We start from the raw sequence: 20,256 nt of genomic DNA, 5'->3' as shown, positions 1-20,256 counted from the left end.
CAAGATTAGCGCTTCTCTTACCTGGTAATAGTAATCAACGTACTGTGGCTCGTAGTGTCGAGGCCCAGAGTTTTCAGGAGACAGGACATCTTTTAGTAACTCTTCACAGCCTGGCAAAGAGAAACAAGAGCAAATGGTCAGGCTAAGAGTTTGTATCCCCACAGATTGCATGGACAATGGAAGAAGCAACACAGGTTTGTAGCTAATCTGTATGCACAAACCCTTGAAAGCTAGCTCTGGAATATGTTTAAATAACTGTAACGAAGTCCTGCCTTCAGAGTTCTGCACAGCACATATTCATCATGTGGCATGTACATAGGTGCAATCACACTAATGCTGACTCTCGGCGTGGATATGCTACATTGCAATGAAAGCTGAATACCGCTTGGCAAACTATCCTGTGGGATAGAAACCCACCCCTGACCAACCCAAAACTCTGAAGTCAAACACTGGATTTGCAGGCTTGGCATAAGCCAGTTGCTATTGCACATTAGTGTCGGTGGAGCTGCTTCTGATTTTCTCTGGTCTAAGCTACAAAGGGGCCATACCTAAATGTCACAAATTCCCCTTCAAAAAGAGCTGGGTCCCAGAGCATACAGTGTTTGGCAAGCAAACATCTATGCACCACAACTGGAGATTTTCAGCTTCTGTGTTTGCTTTTGTTAACAAGCACATTAACAGCTGGAAAAATCAATGTCTGTGTTTCCCTCAGTCCTCTCATCTGAAAACCTGAGACAAATATAGAAACACTGAAATCACCAAATGCCTCATTCCCCATTAATTACCAATTACCGCACTTGGCATCTTGAGCTGCAGAAGGCACTAGTATCAGGCCAGGTTATTTTAGAACAACCAGCTTACAGCCTTGGGCCTAAACTGTGTGAAACCTTCTCAGCATGTGTTGTACACTATCCTACTTGGAAGCTGCAACTATCCAGCTCTATTTCTTTCTTCCTTCCCATAACTAGTGCAATACATTTGGCTGTGACATTACACCACTGATACAAGGCAGGTAAACCAGGAGAAACAGTGTGAATGCACAGGTTTATACTGTTAGCTGATCTTATCTCTTGTTTTTAAAATAAATTAATAACATCTGTAGGGGTGAAGTTACCTTGTGGTTATGGAAGGGAGCCCCTTACAAAGGAAAGGAGTACTTAAAAGAAAGCCTAATATGGTGAATCAATATGCTGTCCCTGTCTCTCACACACATGCGTATGTCAGAGGCAGTACATGGTGAATGAAGCAACTATTACGATCTCAGGAGTGTCACATGGACAACAGGCAGCAGGACTTTTTTTCCCTTTTCCAGCTTCTACAGCAAAGCGAGATTCTCAAGTGGCACAGAGCAGAGAATAAATTAAGCTATTAATTGCATACTTCTGTGCATTGTTTGCTCTGCTGGAGAAGTCAGTGGGCAAGAATGGTGTGTTAGGGTCACTTCCTAAAGCGGAGTTCACCTGGGAATAACAATTCAAAAAAATAATTTACTGGCTGATAGAGGCAAGGTGTTAAACTTGTTTGCCGAGAGAAGGCATCTTTCTACATAACTTGCCCTGCCTGTGACTCTCGCATTTCCCACCCAGCCACAATCCTTTTCTTTCTCTTGGTTTTATCATTGTGTCAGAGCCTGTGCTAGACTGAGGTCATTCTCTAGTCCTCTTACAGAGCAGAATTCAATCTACTGTTTGTACCTTTTGACGTTAATAACCAAAGCTTATTACTCAAACTGCATTATGCCAGCACCCACTGTGACAGTCTTTACATGTATGAACTGCTTACTTTGCTAAAAGGCTTTGCACGATAAGGAGTACCTACTCAATAAAATGAGTTATTTCCAGCAAAAAAGAAAATAAATGCCAAGTGCTATACAGCAATGGATGCAGATTAGTGTAATGAAGGAGACCTGTTTACACAGTTCTAAAAATTCCCAACAATGATATCTTCAGCCATAATTTCAAGCCTTGTTTTCCTAATTCAGTGTTACTAACAACAGTGCTTCTAGCTAAAGACCTCTAACAGTCAATCTTCATGTAAGCCTATTTGGTGAGAAATTATCACCTTCCCCAACTTTTTTCTTTGGTGGGGAAAAGTCACAAAGGCTGTGGGTCTTCAAAGAAGAATTTAACTGCCCAAAACAAGGGCAGTCAGAAACCTTTCTGCCTTGCCTTCTTTTGAAATGCCAGCAAGACTGATCTGTTAGAGTTGGAGTCACAAATGGTTCCTACATCTCCAGGGTCTGAAATCTAGCATTTGGCTGCAAGGTCTTGTGTCCCCTCTTTGCTGTTCAATTCTTACCTAAGATTATTCCTGTTTACATTCTTTAATTTTCCTTATTCATTAAGGCATACCCCTTCATGACAGCCCCTGGACATTTAAATTCAAGCCTATCATTTATTCAGTAAAAACACTGGGGAGAAAAGCATTGTCTCCTTTGTACCTAACCTACTCGGGGCAGCCCTTAGATCTTCATGAAAACAACCTGGCACAGGCTTTTATGTTCTGATCCAGAACCACAGAAGCTTATCAAGCATCTGACCCATTTCCAGAACATCACCAGGCATTTAATCCAATTTGTTTACCTAGCTGCACAGCTTAAAATGGCAAATGAAGCCAAATTTTGTGTTTATTGAAGTCATAGACCAAGTTTCCATTGGCACTGACAGACTCGGGATGTAGTTTCATCTGAGACTATCTCCTCCTGCAGAAGTGACTTTTTGGTGGGAAGATGTTTGAATGTGCAGCAACCAGAGGTTTGTCTAGCATGCAAACTGGCGTGACAGCCTGGAAGTCTTCATCCTGCAGGGAAGATCTGCATGTTATTATACTCCATAAAAAGGGAAGGAGAGAAGGAAATGCTGAGAAGCCATTTTCCTCTAAGATTACTAAAACACATCATTGCTACCTTGTGGACATCTGAACCTGTTCCAACATCCATCACATCAATGGAAAGACAGCCACTGGCTTCAAGAATCTTAGGATTGTGCCACTGGTTTTAGTTCTGTTAAGAACTGTTTAAAGAGTAAATTCTCTATCGCTTTTTTTCCCTGTGAAGACACAAATCAGAATCTCATACCTCTGGGGGACTGTGATGCTGGTCTTTTCTTTGGGCCGTCCCTTATCACCAGGAAGGTGGGGTTTGGCACACTGCTGGAAAATGCAGCAGCTTTCTTGGTGCTTTTCTGCAACAGGGCTAATATATCTCACCTTTCGCTCCCCTTATCTAAATGATAATTTGGATTTTCCAAGTACTCCATGAGTACATGAGGGGAATAATATAAAGAAGGACACTGGAAGGTCTCAAATACTGTGCATATGTCTGTTTATTACCAGAATATATGTTGGCTTGCAGCCTGGGAAATGCCAGTGAGCTAAATTAGCATGTCACAGTTCAGACAGAAAATAACGAAAAATCAAAGTTTACTCTGGCAAATCTTAGTATGGAAATATGAAGGTACCAAACAACAATTTGTACAGGGAGCAGTCTAGTCAGGCACACAGGGTATTCTCTGCTACCAGTACGCCTCTTGAGAAGAAACATTCTTGCCTAGGCTTGCAGAACTGCCATGATGGATATTTCACGCTGTGCAGCAGTATGCACCCAAGGCTAGAATCTGTCCATAAATAACCCATTGCAAATAAGCAAAGGAATACTTCCTGGCTACTTTAAGGACCTTCTGCACTAAGATGTCCCATTATTGCTATAACTTCATTTTCCAGGAAATGGTAAAACCAAAAGCTACTTACATGGCTGATTAGAGTTATTTCATTTGGATGTCTACTTTTATCATAAGATATTAATGTGCTCAATGTTCCCTCTTCCCTTGCTAGGGTTGGAAAAATTTCCTCATCTAGATTTTTGGGCAGCACTTGCCAAGGAGACTTAGCTGCACTGCAATCATTGTGAGGCAGCAGATAGAAGCTAAGAGCTAACCCAGGAATTGTTTCAAGTCCTTGTCTATTTACTGCTGCAGTTCTGCAAAATTAAAAAAAAAAAAGAAAAAGAAAAAGAAAAAGAAAAAAAAATCTTCCTTTTTGGAGGAACGCTCTGCTAAAAGGCTGTACATTATATAAATCACTGTGCAGGGTAACACAGATCAGGAACAACCTTATATCTGGAGAAAGAACTTAACTATGAGATTATGAAATGAGAGTGGCCAGAAGCTGCTGAATTCTCTTCTCCGGCTGAAGACATCTGATGAGCCAGCACCGAGGCAGTTAGTTTGTGCCACTCAGAAGACTGACACATCGATGTGTATGAGTACTTACCTGATAAAACGCTAAATCACTCTCTAGTCTGGTCTGTCAAAATTATCCGAGTTAAAACCTATTTATCCTAATATTAAAAATGCATAAGTAAACACAGTTCATTCGGCCAGAACTGGGTTAGGAAGTAGCATATGAACTTGGAATTATTTGCATTTTGCAGGACAAAGTAAAGTAAAATGACAAGTGACCTGTCCCTGGTCAGAAGTCTGCTGCAGAAGAAGAATTCTAAGTGGCACCAAAATCAGTGGGTCACGTATCCCTTCTCTTTGTGAAAAGAGCCAGCTAAAATACTTCCTTTCTTGAAAATACCTGCCTAAGACTCGTAAACTCTCGAAACGGTGCTGGCTGTCCAGAGGCAGGACAGGATCACCTTTAGTCCTCAGCAAAGACAATGAAAGTGTTTTACGAAAAAGTTACTGAAGGAGAAGACATGAACCTTTAACTTGTTTCAATTCACTCATGATGCCAGACATGACTTATGAGATCATTTTACAAATTTACCTTCAGTTACATTTTTAAAAAATTGGTTGTCACACCCTAACAAACCCTGAATTTGCAGACAGACATTCTGGCCACATACAAACACAACTGTATCAAAGCTATTTCCTGCAAATGCTCCAAGGAGGAGATTTAACCCCTACTGCGTCAGGCAATTTTCACAGGCAATTAAGCAATTTTAATACTATAGGAAATCAAACCTAGGTACCTAATTGAATGTAGTTGGTTCCTGGCACTTTTCCTAAGAGTAATAGCTTTTTACTTTTATCTACCCTTGGATCATTAATGGTGTATTAGACTCATTTATGGTTTCAGGCTGTATTTAGTAAAATCTAGTCGAGTCTTACAAAACTCTGAAGTACTTTTAAGTGTAACCAACTTCAGTTCATTAAACAGCTAGAGTGTAATTTACAACAGGAGAGCTCAGCTCTTCACATTTACATGACAGTCCTTGTCCTTGGAACCATCCCAAGTACCACTCCTATCAGTAAGTTATTCTTGCAAGAATGGATAGATTCATCCACTCATCTCCAGTTATGGTGTACTGTGAAGTCTGAGATCTATAGGTACGAGCCTAAATGGATATATCAAGACTCTTGAGCTTTTCTGCAGTGCTTTACTGAAATTCCTGTGCTAGTGCAGCTACCCTGGTCTTAGGTATTGGTATATATTGCAAATATTGGTGTCCAGATAACTTGTCACAATCTGAGCTACAAGAACAGCCAACTTCCCTTTTTCAACATTTCTTTAAAGGTCTGGGAAAATCTGTATTCTTGGAATTTTCATCAAAATTGCTAGGAATTCATGGAGAAACATATCTACTTTTTTAACTTTTATCTGCTCACATGAAGACTGCTTCTAGAAGCTTTCCAGCCAACTACAGTTATTAGATGCCAAAAGATCCAGGAAAGCACAGAGATGGATTTTTGAAGGCACACAATGGTCTGTGTCATTATTTTGAAGATTCAAAGTTTGCCATTGCTACAGGTGGGGAAGCGTATAAATTCACAGCCATGCTTCTTCCAAACCATTAATAAATATGAAAGAGCTCCTGTAACTTTCCATTTTCAAATATTGTAACAGAGCATAACTTAAATGTCCTTAAGCTTCTACAAGATGAGGAAAAGACCCTCTTGCTCCAGGAGAAAAACAGGCTGTGTGATTTCATCTGAAAAACCAGTAATTCTTCTAGAGCACAAAGATTCACTGTTGCAGAAATGCTCTGTGCTAACATGGCTCCGTCTCCCCATTATGAAAGCCATTACCCTCCAATCAGTACACAGTGGTCAGTGGTGTTTTCAAGGTTAAAATATTCTATAAAGTCAGAATACATTTGCCTTTATCTTTTAATTCTGTATTAATTTGTATCTGCTGTACCCTCTCATCTCTGTGGGCTGCAACACCAAGGTCACTAGGGGGAGCTCATCCTTTATTTGTCAGGATTTGGGTTTTTTTAGTGGAATATCAAACCAGAGAGGCTATCGGAAAGACAACAGAAATCTTAAAATAGAAGGAACAGGTCAGACTTAATTAGAGCCTGCTAAACATACCAGGAGCCTGGTCCTGCAAACATGTCTGGCTGTGGAACCTACCAGCCTGCACAGCACATTAGAAGTAACAGTTCCACTCAAACCTTTAAGTATTACAACTGGCAGAAAATATTTATTGGATTAGTACAATAAATTCAGCACAGCAAAACCAGTTATTGGCTCTACTGAGCAAACAGTAATGGATCCCACGCTGACCCTGCTGAAATCAATGGGAATTCAGCCTTTGAGTGATGTTCTGGCTGCTCTCAAAGTCTCTAAGCAGTGCCACTTAGGCTACACTGGTTTTTGACACAGCTGCTAGGTAAGAGGGTACAGGTGTTATTTCATGGCAATTGCTCTCCAGACACAGTTATTAGAAATAAAGCCAAAGCCATGCAGTGAGTAGATAGAGAGGGCAGCTTCAGCAGGACTAAAACCTTCATATTCTGGCATTCCAATTAAATTGCTGCAAAGCTTTAAGTTTGATGGCAAGCCTGTCCCTGGTTCTGGCAGAGCCTAATTGCTTGGGGAAAGCAGCAGGGGCTCAGCACAGATGCTGAGGCAAAGTCTTTTAATCCACAAAGGACCAGCAAAAAGCAGCAGAGCTTTCCATAAACAGAAAGCACCCTGCCTGTCTAGTATTCCACCCCAGAGACACAGTGGGAGAGTTCCTCCAGCACACTTTTCCCCTCTAGCATAGATACCGCTGCTTGAAAAAGTCCCCTTTATCACTTCCAAAGGTGCCAGCTGTTAATAAGACTCCTCAGCACATCCTTCCCCACAGTTCCTGCTACTCAGCAGTTGAAGAAGATTAATTGTCTTTTCCACCCGATAGTCCCAGCAGCTGGTGTGCAGGTACATGACTCATGTGTCATGAGGTTTATCCAGCTCAGAAGCACTAAGGAGGAGGCAAGGCTTGATGTCCACTTACAAAGGAACACAACACTTCATTTGTACCATGCAAGAGTGAACAATGCCCTGGTTTATGGAGGACAGAGGCCAAGCCAGAGATTTTAGATCCAGGGTTTAGAGTTTCTCCTTGCAGCAAGAGCTGCAACCAACCAGTTACAGAGCAGACACTGAACACTAATGTTTGGGATTTTTTCAGGTTCTAAAATTTAGGGGTTTGCTAAGATCCATACCTGGATCTGAAATGTTCAAATCAATGTCATCAGAGGTCAGTTCTTTACCACTGAGATTTGAATCTTTTGTTCTAGATGCTTCAAACCTCATGGTTTAAACAAATTCAAGGCACTAAACTACAAAAAACCCCACCACCTTGGCACTACATCATCTCTGTGCGGCAAAAAATTTCTTCAGCATACTATAAAGGCAAGCATCTATGAGACAAATTAATCTGAAGTCTCATAAATAAATAAGGCAAGGCATTAGGATAGTAAAGCTTGAATTTAAATATTTGGCTTCCAGTGCTAAGAATAACTCAGCTTCATATGCCATTACTGAAAAAAACCCACTGGATTTATAGTAGGATCTCATTTTGCTCTATTAATCTGATTGCCCCAAGTAATTGCAATAGGCTGAGATGTCAAAGTATCATATTTATAATCTGTTGCTGCCAAGACAAATTACTTTCATTTGATAACAAGCCTGCTGCTACCCCTGGAATGTGACTGCACTGAAGTGAGAGGTAACAACATGGTGGAGACTTTCCATTGTGAAAGGTAGACATACCTGTTCTGAACTTTCATGTGACCCAATTTAATTTTTAAGAAAAATATGGCTGGTAGCTAAAGACCAATAAAGCTTCCATGCTGTGAGATGAGCAACAGAATCAGCTTTTCTAAAGAAATGCTGTGAAAGCATGCATAATAACGTCTTATCAGAAACAGATACAACTGCTCCTGCGATTATACACGCTTGGCACTGACACTATGTAAGTGTTGACAATGCTAATGATGTGCTGAGAGCTCTAGGTGATGCTGCAGAATTGGATGTTTTCTCTGTAACTGTTCACATATACATACAAATAACCATCAAGCATATGATTTGGACCCTACCTATAATATACTCCACATAAGGGCTTTAAGCTATTCATAAACTTGGAGTACAAGGTATTTCAAAAAAGTTTGATTTGGTCACATCTTTGCAGGACTAGACCTTAGGATATGAATACATCAAACAGTTCCCACAAGGTGAGCAAGGATGAAAGCTCCCAAGGCATCATCACCCCCCAATGTGTCAATAAGCACATGCTGCACATCACAGTAAAGGAAATGCAGCTGCCCACTCCTTCACTGAGGGTACTGCCCACTACGAACAATGTAGAGAGCACAGTTATTAGAGATGTTCTTCTGGGTCACATCTACCCTTTCCTGATGCATTTGTGCACATCTTTAGACTGTGAATTACTACCAGGTGACTTACAGAGCTTGTGTCTTACTTAACCCAGAATCCAGTTTGCTACAGCATTTCCTGGACAAGGAAAACCTCTAGTACAGACTTAAGTGTCCACACACTAATGTATTAACTTTCCTTCTGGGCTTTCTATTGCCTTCTTTTTAAACACATCAGTGCCACCTCGGAAGGTGTCTCCATGAACATGGACTAAGAACAGCTTCTCACTGTTTTATTTTACATAATTATACACTGTCCTCGGCTGCCATAAGCTTTAATGAAAATTGCTGTGGTGTTATGTTCTTGCATCATTATGGCTTCGTAATAATCTCATTGTAGCAGACTCTCCAGAGACTTCTCCTGGAATCACACTATGATCACTTTGACATTCATCCTATCTCTGAAGTGAAGCCTCTGGGCTGTGACAGTACTCTGGCACTTTACTAAGGACATACTACGTGTCTGGAAAAGGACAGGCTGGATTATTTTGCTATGAGAAGCTAGAAAACTAATCAGCAGCAAAACAGCTAAAGTCCCTTTTCACTGTTTGCTTCACTGCCCTTTGGCTAAGCTATAAAGCATAATAATGTCTATGTTTTCTGTCAAGGACTGTGTTTCCTTGCAAAGGAGATTGTTTGATCCACCTGGTTTCTACCTTCAGAGCTTGCATGGCCAACCTGTAATTAACACTTTTCATTCCAATACATTCCCCAAGTACTTTGAAAACATGAATTAACTATACCTTGCAGACATCTCAAGAGTATAATAGGCTGAAATTTCCTAGTAGAGAAACTAAAGCCCAAGGGCTCCCTAACTTCCTTGGGTAAATCAACAGCAAAACCAGATGAGAACCTGAAAGTACCAGACTTGGGTACTGCCTGCTAACCACAAAGCTACTCTTCTGCTACTTTTGTCTTTAAAACACATCACCTCTGTTCTGAAAAACTAACAGTAAACCAATACACACGCATCTGCAGATGCAGGAACACCAGCACTGCTCACCACTGATAAACAAGACGCACAAAAAGGAAAAATACACTTGTTCTGTTCCCAGGGTTATCCTACTGTCACTACAAATAACCAGTCAAAAGAGACGATGTCTTTGCTGATTACATTTTCTGCAACCAGAGAAACATTAGTGGAACTGAAGTGGATTATTTTTAAGAAATATGCACATACCTTTGATAGCAAAAACACCATGACAGAAGTCCTTAAAATTGATTCTTCCCAAATCATTTGGGTCCAAGCACTTTGCCAGTTTTTCCACCTAGAAGAAAAGATCATAAAATACGTGTTGAGCTTGGTGCATCATCTGTTGCTCAGTTGGTTTATATCTTCTACAGAAGACCCCAAGTGGAAGAATACCTGTAACATTCACTTGAATCAGCCAATAGATCGATCTGCAAGGAGAAATTAGATCTTATAGTTAGATTATTTGGTACTAAGGCACATGCTCTTACCAAAACTTCTGCAGCTGGGACATGCTAATACCCTCCTATGTAGATCTCAAGAGCTTAAGCTCTTATTAATAAGGGATGAAACTGTGACCTAGCCTTTCATCTTAGAGCAGGGTGCTAACAGAATCTCCCTCCCTTGGAGCTCTTGCTGTATATGCAGCTCATAAGAACTTAAAACCTTTCTGGTCTCCATGCCTCTTATCAAAAGTTATCAGGGAAGGAGAAAGATCAGACAAAGATGTATGCAACCCACAGTAGCCTCATTCCCTGAAGAATACAGACTCTAAGAGAGAAAATTCATTGGGCACTTGGAATCACACAAAACTTCCTTGCCGCAGCAGAGAATGTAAGTTTTGTACAGGAAAATGGAAGTATATTAACAGCACAGAAAGATTCTTGTGATAAGACACAGAACAGTTCTTTTCTGTACAGTATGCAAACAAGCAATGTACTTACTGCTTATAATCTCAGCTTCACAGTTTAGCTTTTCTGATCACTACTCATCATAAAATGAGATTACATTGAATTTAAACACACTCACCAAACTGGCATTTGCCCCAAAGAAGGTCTGGCATATTTTTCAGGAGGGTTTTGGGGAAGAGGGAGAAAAGCAGTCTAGACTGGAGAGGCTGTTGTGTGTTGTGCTGTCTAGAATAAAGAGAAACAAAACAGCTGAAGAAGAATAAGCAGAGAGGCAGAACAGTCCAGGGAGGTGGGCACAGTGCTCTGACACCCCAGATAGCTGTTCTCCTTGGTGATAAATATGTTGGATGACATTGTATAAGTCCACTCACATCCCTGTGCTTTTGCCTGTTGTACCCAGCTGGTACCCTCACTGAAGCAGAGGCAGCCACTTGCTGCTCGTAAGCAAGCTCACAGTCAGCTACAGCACAACTCTGACCTTGATCTGGGCCCTCCAGACACCCTGGAGTATGAACAAGGTGAGTGTAGGAGGCAAGGACAGCAGGCACGTAGGATGCTGCACAATCCTGGCGACTACAGTGTGAGCTCAGATATGTCAGTCTGAGCAGCAACAAAAGCCCAGCTGGAAAGATATGCAGCAAATGAATCCAGATGACCCAGTTTCTCAGTTTTCTGGTGTGTTTTTTTTTTTTTTTAAACACGCTAGCAAAACCCTAGCAGTTTCTTAAAGCCCTGCAGATAATGCACTAATGTGTGCGCATGACACTTCTTTCTTCAGATTCCCTCAGTGCTTATAAATTACCCCTGTGCCAATAAATGCCATGATCAGCCAAAGGCCTCATTTAGAACAAGCAAGTCTGAATGAGAAAATGATACAAATTTTACCCACATATAAATCCTGTGTTGACTGAGAAAGAAACAATTTGATCCTTACATCAAATCCTCTCCCCTCTCCTTTTCTGAGAAAAAAAAAACTAGCTCATGTAGGCAGGGAAAATAAGGAACAGTATGATGAGTTCAGAGCCCGTGACAAGTTAGAGATCTTCTTAAAACTTTCTTATTTCAGAAGGCTTCAACAACTCCAGTCCTGCCAGCCAGGCAGCAGAACCCAGCTGCCAGCTATCATGCAACTCATGATCGGATTCCTACATCTAGTATCACAAGCGATTACTGTAGACCCACTAATTTGTAGCAGGAGAAGACCTGTATCTGTGTCCAAAACAGCCACTTCACCAGAAACTGTAGTGTGTGTTTAGTGCATACAGCACTAACTCAAAATCCTTACTGAAATCAATTAAGTAGAGGCATGCTTGACACAGGAAAGCTGGGTCAGTGTTACCCCTGCTCACCTTCACAAACAATATAGATGCTATAAAAAGATGAAGCAGTGGCAGAAATTCCTTTCTTCGAACTATTTTTGGGTGCATTCAAAGCAGTATAATCAAACAGGCCGTTGATGCTGGGAGCAGCAAGATTTTACTGCTGAAAATCTTCCTGACCACTGTAGTAGCTTACAGTATGTGGCAGATGCGTCAGCTGGTGTAACTCAGCCTGGCTCCAGAGGCTTTGATGGAGACCCTGGTGTGGCCAATGTCCCCTCACAGATACAGCAATAAAATCTAACCAGACACCAGTCTTCTAGGTTACAGTATCAGCCTGTAACTCTCTTTGACAAAGGGCAAGCTCCCATCATCATAAGTAAATACTATTCAGATACTTGCACGGTTGCTTTAGAGAATCCTGTTTCCTGTAGGTCTCTTGCTAAGAGGCAACAAATAGTGTTTTAGGTTTTAATGTACAGATTGATGCAGCCAGCTGGGAAGCCTCTACACTATTTAATATTGTGCTACAACACAGCAGTGTCACTGGGTGTTCCCAGTGAATCTGGCACATTCAGTTTATTTCTCAAAGTTGATCCAATTATTTTAGTCAACCAGTTGTTCAGCCATAAAAAAAATCACATTTTAAAAATAAAATTAAGTAAGATGTGATATGCCTGGGTGTGTGTACTATGGAAGAACAGAGAATACGTTCACATCTAGGTCTAAGCAATGCCTTAAAAGTAAATTAAATTATCACCTGAGCAAAGTGCTTCAGTTTCCCTGAAATCTAATTTTGCAGGTTTTCAATTAGGTTTTATAATGCAAATAACTGAATTCTGTGCAAGAGATGATGAAGAATTTACAGAACAGCCTGATGGAACTAATGCCACCAGTGCTCACATCTTCAGCCAGCACTAATCAGCACAGCTCTCAGCAGAGGTCAGGGGCTACAAGGATTTCTATCAACTGGGTTACATTTAGATGGATACTTGCATAGAGTTTGTGCATTATCATACATACGTGTATTGTACATAAATCCCTGCATATTTGCACAGACTTTTGAGCCTGTAGTGCACTTGAGCATGCAGTTCTACCAGTAGCTTTCTGAGATAAGGCAAGAAGCTCTTCCTAGTTAATTCCAGACTGAAGGCATTACTTAGAATTAAGCTCAATTTCAAGCTGTGGCCAAATAGACTATTCCATCACAGCTACCCCTAAATCTTCTCTGCTGTCTATACCGTGTCAACCATCTTTCTGCTTTACTTTGTAGAGAAATAATGTCCTACCCTCCTCCTTCTCAGAAAGGGTTGGCTTCCAGCAATTAATCAGTAGTCGTAATGCTTATTTATTGCCTCAGGAAACACTAAAGGCTTGTCAGCCTAACTACCAGGCTGCATGACATCGAAGCCTTTTTTTTTTTGCAGTCAACAACCCCCTGGGCTTACAGCTATGGCTAGCAAAAAAGGATGCAGCAGCCTTTCAGCCCAGTTAATGGAATAGGCAATGCAGCCCGTTTTTGTACATGTGGAATACACGGGCTACACCAGTCCTGGGCACAGCCAGATTCTGGAGCCCCCGGCATCGCCAGGCACTGCTGCGCTCTGCCTCCTCTGCTGATCCCGTTGCAAGGGACACGGCACTGCAAAACCAACTGATGGCAAAATTCAGTGCTGAAATGAGCATGTGATTGTTGTGATACCTGCAGGCAGCATAAGGAATACCAAGTGCTCCAGAGCTTAACATCATAAGCCATCACAATGAGCTAGAGACAGTGTTTTGGGCTAGGGACAGCCACTTTTCTCTGCATTGCTACACAAAGCAGTCCCCCACCATGTGGGACAGCACAAACAAGGTCTGGATTGCAAACTAGTTCTTCATTGTAGGATGAGGACAAGGACAGAAAATATTAGCTGCAGGCTCAATAATCCAGCCAGTTCTTTTGGCAGCTGCAAGGATCTCTCTAATGAACCCTTCAGCAGATATCCAATATTCTCAGAGAGAAGACATAAATCATTTTTGCTTTGGGAAACAATCAGAGAAAACCAAACTCTCTGTCCCTATTGTTTAAATTGCTTGGATGAATGAATGAATTATCCTTTCAATGCAGACATATTTCCCCATTGTAATAACAGGTCACTTCAGCCTGTTATTACACAGCACATTTGCCTCCTCTCTGTTGGGTTCCCCAGCTACACTGACTGCTGCAGAGACGTGTTTGCCCCCTGCTGCTTTCAGACACATAAGAGTAGGACAGGAGCATTTTTAAAGAGTCTCTACAATGAAAATAAAGGGACAAGTTCAGTGTGAAGAAACCATTTTGAAATCAAAACTCACCAAGGCAAAGATGCATATTAATGAGGAGGAATTAGTAGTACAAAGCAGCAGACATTATTAAAGTGAAGCAGAATATTCTTCCACCAGAGAGCCTCTGGTTTGAAATAGATATTCTAGATGCAACACGGAGGTGAACGGCTGAGGCTTTGTGGCACACGCTGTAGGTAAGCAGCCTGGCTTAGGTCAGGAACCAGGAAGGGCTGGTTTCTCAGCTCCAAGGCTACGAGTAAATGATTTACAACCCAGCTCTGTATAGAGACTGAACACAGCAGACAGGCTCAGTAGGAAATCTGTCATACTAAACCCTACCCAGGAAAGGAGAGAGAGAGGAACTGAGTCGAAAGGCTTAACACTTAGACACCTAGGCTGCTGCAGAACCAGCTGGTTGCCAGAAGTGATAACATGGCTGAGTCCAGACACAGGAGGAGAGGTGAAATCCTGGCAGCAGCGAAGCCAAGGCAGAAACCCACAGTCAGTCCTAGGGTCGCTCAAAAATTTACCTGCAAGGGTTTTAAATCCAGCATGCACTGAGGTATTTTTGTGCCTGCAGATACAGTCAGCTGTGCTCTCCTTTGCTCATTTCCTTCAACCGGCATTTCAGACGGTGTCCTGCCACACAACCCTGAAGTCTGAAGTTTTCCGAAGACCTAGTGTTTGTACTGAATTCAAAGTGTCCTAAAAATTCCAAGGGAAGAAGGGCATTTTTCTCTGAACTTCATCTAGTCATTTTGTTTTAACTCATAAAAAAAACCCAAGGGAAGCAGGCAAAGGCAATGAGCTTGCGGAAATATTATAATCTTTTTGATTTTGGTGCCATCTGGGTTATGAAGAAAAGATTTCAGTTTTGCCAAAACCACCTAATGCATCAACTAGGAAATGCATTTCCTCAGTTTCTTCTGCCCAAAGTTTCTCGCTATGTTAGCTAGAGGCACGCCTAACTATCTTGGGGGCAGCTTTGAATTTACTGCAGAAGAGAACTTTCCATTTCCCAGCTGTGCTCCAGCGAAGGCGAGAAAAATTCCCTCCTATCTCCTACATGCACACCAGAGCACCAGCTATGGGGGAAAGAAAGGAAATCCAGAGTGCCTTGTAAAGAGTCCTCTGTAGCCATACCACCTGGGCCAAAATTCACATCCAAACTGAAAGCACCCGCCATCCCACCAAGGATGCAAAAGAGGAACCTGTCACTAACTCAGACACCGCCTGAAACAGAGCAAGGATCCAGTCACAGGCACATACCAAGGTGTACAGGGGAGCACAGTCACTGCAATCTACTGCTCGAACTAGAGGCAAGGGGAATGTTTGTTACCCTTGGCTCAAGTTAATTCCCTTCCCAGCAGCACTGAGCATGCCTGCTGTCCCAGGTCTCGCAGTACCTTGGAGTATGACCACATGCTCTACGTGACCAGGTATCTGATTGACTGTTACGACAAGAAGGGAAAGGATTTTTGTATCAGATGGAGTGGAGGAAGAGGACGGAAGAGGAGAGGTCACTGACATACTTCGGAAGAGATTTATTGAAACTGATCTTCCCTTGCAAGTGAGTTCAATACAGAGGTACCACCCAGCCAAGGAACCCTCTCAGGACCCCTTGCCAGCTCTCGTACTGATGCTGCCAAAACAGCTAGGGGTCTGTTTCTTTTTCAGCAAAGATTTTCTGGCTGGAAATGAATCCTGCTTCCATTTCCAGGCAAGAAGAAACTCAGACCCCTGCTGACCTCACTTAATTTTCTTCAAAAACTGACCAGCACAGAAGAGATTTTGTTAACACAAAGAAAATTTGTTAGATTTAGATGTAATTGAGTTCTAAGGGACCCCACACTGGCTCCATCCACTGAAATCTTACAGCAGGATCCAAGTCACAGCCAGAAGATGCCATTTGAAATAAACAACTCATCTCAGCAGTTCACCTTCATACTGCAGGAGTCTGTGAGCACGTCTCACCCTGAAGAGCAAGCAGGGAACACCTGGGAGCTGTGAGAATGGCAAGACAAGCACTTGCAGGAAAGGTCAGGCTGTGCTGCAGCAGCGACATTTGGGCATGATCTCCTGAAGCAGAAGCATTTATGAGAAACCTCAAAAAGCAGCAAAAGGAGATTAAATATGCAAATGCTGCAGGGTAGAATTAGAGAATTCACACATGATTTATAGAGAGAGCAGCAGAACTGCACTCACCCTGATTTTAACAGACTGGCCTTTTCCACATCTGCGGAAGGGGTGTCAGCTTACACCTTCATGGTATGAAATGCAAAGGCAGGACTTCTGCCAGCTGAGCTGTGCCAGGCAATGTGGCCACCACTTGTGCTGAGACCCACCCACAGCTCTTTAGCCAGCCCCTGGGTTCCCTGTGGTGCAGGATGTTAGAGCTCTTCAGTCAGGGTCCTCCTCAGTAAGTCACCCTGGCTGTTGCACCTGGCTGCTGTTTTGTCCCTGATCCCAGTCTAGAGCCTTGAGTAACAAAGCAAGGGGACTTTTGCTGCTGTGGGTCAGTAATTACTCGCCACTCAAAATTTGCCACCCTCCTCCCTCCCAGCCTGCTTTCCCCTTGCTCTGCAGGTCCTGGTCTTCCACTACTTCACTCTGCAGCTGGCCACAGCCATCTAGACACCAGCAATCTTTCACCTTGAGTCCTTACAGGCAACCCTAGATACAGACTTTGCTGTTCCCTTGCTTACATATACATCCTAAATGATGAATCTAGCTATTCATTAGTTCCCTCTAAAGGGCTACTACTAAAAACAAACCTGCCGTATCAGAGATGCACAGGCTAATGGGTGCTCAAGAGCCCCATTAGTGCAGGATATCCGTGTCTGTACTGGGATTTAGTAGGATTGGTCCTCCTCTGAAACTATTTGGTGTTTGCATCCACAGACTGGAAGTAAATATAAAACCACGATGATGAAATTTTCAGATGACAGGCTGATAAATAACAACAATGCAGACAGTCTCACACTCCCCTGGATACCTTCATAAGTGAAGCCCATACACACAGAGTATGTTTTAAGCACTGCCAGGCAAGGTCACAAAACAGAAAAGAATAAAGAGAGAAGGAAAAGGAGTAACGCATCTACTGAGATGAGGACTGTCTTTTAATGAGCTGGGATTTATAGATACAGAGGAGAGGAATTAAGCTTCTCTGTGATATTCTGGCAATTCTGGGAAGCAGAACAAGATGAGAGAAATTATTTAACACTGCATTGGAGAAACCAATACTAACACAGTTGTGGTACCCACTTCCATAAGACATGCTGAAAACCCAGACAAGTTGCAGAGAACTGACATAACATTCAAGTGCTGTGGGAACACCTTATGCAACCAAATTTAAAGAGAGTTTTCCCTGTTTAATTTGGCAAAAGGAAGACAAAGTGGTGATTTGTTACTAGGTATAAAGACTTCTGCAAGCAGGAATTTTCAGGTTCTGAAGGACTCCCTAGTCTAGCAGAGGAAAGACATAAAGAACCATTACCTGCAAATTAAAACTGAACAAACTCAAATTAAAAACAAAGCACAATTTTTTATCAGCATGGTTGTTTACCCATAAGAACTATAAAATGGGACTGGTCTTGAACTATCAATAGGGAGCAGACTCCCTCATCTGAGGCGTTTTGAGAAGACAATGAGACCTGACAGATTTACCTAGCCTAGAATAAGTGGGTTAAAAACTGTGCTGTCACCATTTCAAGAATGACACTAGATGACCTGATGCTCTCCCTGAACCTCACCCTAAAGCACATGAAGGACTAAATTCCTAGTCACGTATGCAAGGCATGGAAGACCAATATTTAGGAAACTCGAGTCCAACAAACAGCCTGCCCTTGCCATTCAGTTCTGGCAGACTGTGTATTGTAAATAATTCATACCACTGCAAACAGCATTATGAATTTCCATCAGCTGCTGTCTGATCCCAAAACATGCAGGTACATACATCATTGCTGGAAACAATGCCTTTGATTTTGCTTTGAATTTTGATTTCAAGCATCAATCATTGCCCCTTGGTACTTCATCAGCAGGCTTCAAGCCTGAAAGTTGGCTTGTCTGTAGGTTTTCTGTAAACAGAAACAATTGTTTCAGTTTCTGCTGTAACTGAGGATTCCCAATTTACCAGCTAGGAGGCAGATTTTGGGACTGTATCCTAAATGACATAAGCAAATTTGTTGAACAGTCTTCATCTTGACTTTGAGCAAAATCCTAAATCTGTCAAATCCATAACCTACTAATGTCTCCAATGCAAAATATCTGATCGAATTCAAGGTAATCCATTCACCAGCTTTCACGGCTTTAGCATCTACACATGGAATTGCTTCTTCTTCCAAATATGAACTGGGTACATGGGGCCTTGGTCCAATGGGAGAAACACATTCACCAGTTACCCAGACGGAGAAACCATCCATGATGCGTCATTTTGCTGAGTGTGTGAAATCTATCAGTGAATTACAAAGCCACAGAAAGAAAGAGGTAGTTTCAGAGGCATTGCAGGTGTTGAATGCATTCAAAGCAAAAAGGGAAGCTTCTAGTGTTCATGTGTTATTAATGCCCTGTGTAAGCATCACCTCGACTCAGGTGGGCAACAGATGGTGAATGCAGTTGAACTACTGAAACAGGAACGGCAGAGCACTGCAGATCTGCAGCACACACACAGGGGGTCAGCTGCTTTCCTTCAAAAATGCAAGGACAGCATGTGCTCTGCATCTGCTGAGCCACACCTGCTCACGTCTGGTGCAGAAGCTTTGGAGCACTTTACAGAAGTGACAAACAGGAGAGGAGAGCAGTTAAATGCTGCTTCACAGCTCATGGGAGTGATGAGGGCAGGAGCTATAGGATTCATGTCCTGGCCTCCACGACAGGATGGTTTAACTGTCTAGACTTGGAGACCCATGCTGCTGGGGAAAGAGGTATCCAGAGACCATGGGACTATGGCACGGGGGTCAGAGCTGCAAGTCTACCAGTAACTTGCTGTTACCAGCAAATGACTTTATCTGCTTTGGCTTCCCCTTCTTCAAAATGTCTATGCAATACCTAAACCACATTAAAAGGGCACTATAAAGCTGATGATACTGCAGACAGCAATGAAATCTGCACCAAGCTGGTCCACACTGTAGGTTGGTGGGTTTTTTACCCTCACTTGCCCGCTATAGTCTGCCTTTTAATTTCTCAGTACTACAGACTGGTGTCTGTCACCTCCTTAATACATCTGCTTGACTCTACATGGAACACCAAACACGCTAATGATTTGGCCTGATACAACAACACACAGGTATTACTGAACTCCACTGTGTTGCAATGAAACTTGCCCACTGGCCAGACCCTTACCATTGTCTCGTTTTCTTATTCTGTCAAATATAATTTTATTATCTTCTGACAGTAAAAGATTGAGCCATACAGTACTGCACAGAGAGAACACGTTAGGGATGGGTTTGTTTAAAACATTCTAATATGCAAATAAGCTATTAAAAGAACATAACACTCCATGAACCTCAATGAATATGTATGTAACAGGAATCCAGGCAGTGCCAGGAAAATTGACGCTATGATTCCTGTTCTCTGTTGAGAAATTACTTGCATACTTTAATGCACATTATGACACAAACCTAAGCTGTGATAACAACAAATACAATTCTTGTGATATTACATTCCCAGATTTTGTAGTTAACGTCCTTACAGTTAGGATTTCTAACCATAGCTGACACCCATAAGTTATTACACCTAAGGAATCCCTTCTCTTACACCATATACTTCACTGGCTAAGCTCTGTACTTACAGAACAAACATTTTATGACCACACAGATTCACCAATAAACTTTGAAAAAGAGTGCACATGAATAGCTCTGAATCCAACCACACCCAAGAAAGGATCATTGCCTGGAATTACAAAGTTTTCAGAACTTCCTCAGAGTACACATACCAAAGAGACTGTTCACAACTACAGAAACTACTTTCTCCCATCCTATCTGCAAGCCAGAGACCAACAAAATCCTGGGGAGCTCTTCCTCTGCCATCTAACACCTTTGGATGCATCAATTGCTCATACAGACAATACCACTAGAATAGTATTTCTCATTTATTTTGTCC

At 42.1% G+C, this 20,256-nt stretch overlaps 1 protein-coding gene across 2 annotated transcripts in view; it reads right to left on the bottom strand.

The window, feature by feature from the left end:
* The window catches only part of RAB11FIP4 (RAB11 family interacting protein 4), a 130,405-nt gene that overhangs the window by 76,855 nt on the left and 33,294 nt on the right, over nucleotides 1-20,256 (bottom strand). For both annotated transcript variants that reach the window (XM_055726498.1, XM_055726504.1), the window contains exons 2-3: nucleotides 9,831-9,918; nucleotides 22-110 (exon numbers count right to left, since the gene is read on the bottom strand). In XM_055726498.1, coding sequence (XP_055582473.1) covers nucleotides 22-110; nucleotides 9,831-9,918 — 177 coding nt within the window. The remainder of the gene's footprint in view (nucleotides 1-21; nucleotides 111-9,830; nucleotides 9,919-20,256) is intronic.

This window comes from Falco cherrug, chromosome 1 (genome assembly GCF_023634085.1).
Source record: "Falco cherrug isolate bFalChe1 chromosome 1, bFalChe1.pri, whole genome shotgun sequence".
In the NCBI taxonomy this organism is placed as follows: Eukaryota; Metazoa; Chordata; class Aves; order Falconiformes; family Falconidae; genus Falco; species Falco cherrug.
Note: the sequence above shows the minus strand (reverse complement) of the source record. Positions and strands in the feature narration are given on the sequence as shown.